The sequence below is a fragment of the Pseudomyrmex gracilis genome, unplaced genomic scaffold (assembly GCF_002006095.1).
Source record: "Pseudomyrmex gracilis isolate BER0280 unplaced genomic scaffold, ASM200609v1 scaffold_157, whole genome shotgun sequence".
NCBI classification, from domain to species: domain Eukaryota; kingdom Metazoa; phylum Arthropoda; class Insecta; order Hymenoptera; family Formicidae; genus Pseudomyrmex; species Pseudomyrmex gracilis.
In genome coordinates, this window is record NW_018020741.1 from 68,440 (window position 1) to 70,949 (window position 2,510).

At 28.8% G+C, this 2,510-nt stretch overlaps 1 protein-coding gene across 1 annotated transcript in view; it reads left to right on the forward strand.

The window, feature by feature from the left end:
- The window catches only part of LOC109857399 (cytochrome P450 4C1-like), a 6,724-nt gene that overhangs the window by 1,782 nt on the left and 2,432 nt on the right, over window positions 1-2,510 (forward strand). The window contains exons 4-9 of the mRNA XM_020433667.1: window positions 513-698; window positions 848-938; window positions 1,016-1,118; window positions 1,233-1,338; window positions 1,574-1,680; window positions 1,766-1,834. Coding sequence (XP_020289256.1) covers window positions 513-698; window positions 848-938; window positions 1,016-1,118; window positions 1,233-1,338; window positions 1,574-1,680; window positions 1,766-1,834 — 662 coding nt within the window. The remainder of the gene's footprint in view (window positions 1-512; window positions 699-847; window positions 939-1,015; window positions 1,119-1,232; window positions 1,339-1,573; window positions 1,681-1,765; window positions 1,835-2,510) is intronic.

Consider the following 2,510-nt stretch of genomic DNA (forward strand, 5'->3'; position numbering starts at 1 on the left):
CTTCTGAAATGTACACGGTGTCGGAGAAAATTGGTTTATTCATGAAACTTTTTCTGTTTATAACTTTTTTATAAACAATGAGCGACGGCTAAAAGCTTCATATTGTTACTCAGGAAGGTAATCTTAATAACATATGTGAAAAAGAAGCCAATCGGAGGGGGCTCCCCTATTCTGTACATTTACCTCCAAAAGATATAAATTATTAAATAGACAAAAAAGATGTTTCTTTTTATGAAGAGCAGTAATTTTTGACAGCACTAATCAAACAATAAAATTTCACGTTTACTTCTATTTCATTTCTAACATCAAGAAGAAAAGAAAAATAAAAACAAGTAGACCAGCTTTCCCTTGAAAAACATCTAACAAGATCGTAAGATCTTGTCTTAAATACAAGATTGTAAGATCTTGTCTTAAACTCTACCAAACATTGTGATGTGCTATAATTTAACAGTAGTAGTTAAACAAACGACTAATAAAAATATCCGGAGACAATTATTTTCTCTATGTTTCAGGTAGCAAATGGCATACACGACGAAAGATAATAACACCAGCATTTCATTTTCATATATTAAAGCGGTTTGTTGATATTTTCATTAAAGAAAGTAATCACATGATTACAACTTTAAAACATACTAGAAAACCAGTTGTGAAAGAGATACTGCCATTGATAACCAACCATACGCTAAACATAATATGCGGTAATTTATATTTTATGTTTTATTGCTGTACTCATTGTCCTTGTTTTGAAGACAATTAAAAAAAATATAGAAAACTTGTTATTGATTTTTTAAATTATGATAAAAATACTTTGATATTTGTTTACATACGCACTGCATTGTCAATATAGAAACAGCTCTAGGCATCTCTATAAAGAATTCTACCGAGGCCCAAAATGTTTGTCATGATGTTCATCAGATGTGTGAAATCGTCACCTACAGGTAACATATAATTTTATAGCCTCTTCCAAGTATCTTTTCTACTATATTAAGTTATACTTCTGAAAATTTTGGTTTAGATTTCACAGGATCTGGTTGCATAATGAATGGATTACTTCACTGTTACCAATAGGTAAAAGACAGAAGAAACTTCTGACCAGGTGTAAAAGCTTTACACAAAAAGTATGTAAAAATAATTTATAAATGCGATCATGTGATAATTCATAATAATACATTACACAAAATAAGAAAAGAAATAAATGTTTACTAAGAGAGATATTATATACGTGATTGTAGATTATTACGGAAAGAAAACAGTACCACGAACGTACTAACGGTCGATATTTAAAAAATATCGAAAGTGATAAATTTGCACAAGTAAATGACACAGAAGACAGTGAAAGTACGTAAAAATATAAAAAGATGGATCAAAAAAACGATTGTATAGTTGTAATATAGATAGTTTAAGTTATTCCTTTACAACTTGAAGTAGATTGCAGTATATTATTTTATAACAACAAGTTTTTTATAAACATAAAACAAGCTTGTTGAAAAATAAAGTTCAGGATTAAAAAAACAAGAGTTTACCAAAGTAATATATAACAAAAAACCTTACTATATGATATTAAATTCTTTAGATACAAATAAACGACTCGCTCTGTTGGATCTTTTGATAGCCATGTCACAGGAAAATAATTTAACTGATTCAGACATCATGGAAGAAGTCAATACATTTATATCTACGGTAACTATTTCTGATGTTTTTTTTCTTTCAAATTTCTAGATACATATTATTTCAATATGTACTATATAATAAAGCATGTTTACAGGGATATGATACTTCAACGTCGGCAATATATTTTGCCTTAATAATGTTAGCCAAACATAAAGATATTCAGGTAAAATAATGTCACTCTTATATAAAAAACTGTCATCTAAAAAAACTACTACCAAAGTAAATGTATGTCAAAACTATTTTGTTTGTAAAAGAACTTAATACTCATTTTTTTAAGTATGTTTATCTGCAAAGATATACAGGGTGATTCAGAACACCCTTAGTTGTACCCGTCGTGAAAATCAGTTGATCACAAAAAGTTGTGTTACACGCCGCTTGATTATAGTTTTTTTTTACAATGAAAATCATATATGTCTACGAAGTCCAAACCATCGCTTATTAGTTTATAGTCACTAAGTAATAACTCAATAAATATTGTGAAGTTTGCATGTTGATAATTGACTTTAAAATCGTTATACTGCTTTCATTTACAAAAAATCGGAGTTGTCATACAATGCTCTCTTCTACCTCTAACAGTTTTTATATAAAAAGTTATGTATAGGTATATCTTCTTGTTTTTATATACTTTTCTACATTGATCACTTTAATATACGATTATCATCGGGTATACCTATATAGTTATATATGTATTTTGTACTTATATACAGGGTGTCCCAGAATTGGTTTAACATCTCTCGTAGGCAGGTAGAAGGAATAAAACTGAGTCGAAAAGTCCTATACCATTTTGCTAGATTCGCAATAGTTACTGAGATTTTAATTAACAAAGATCCGCGAATAAG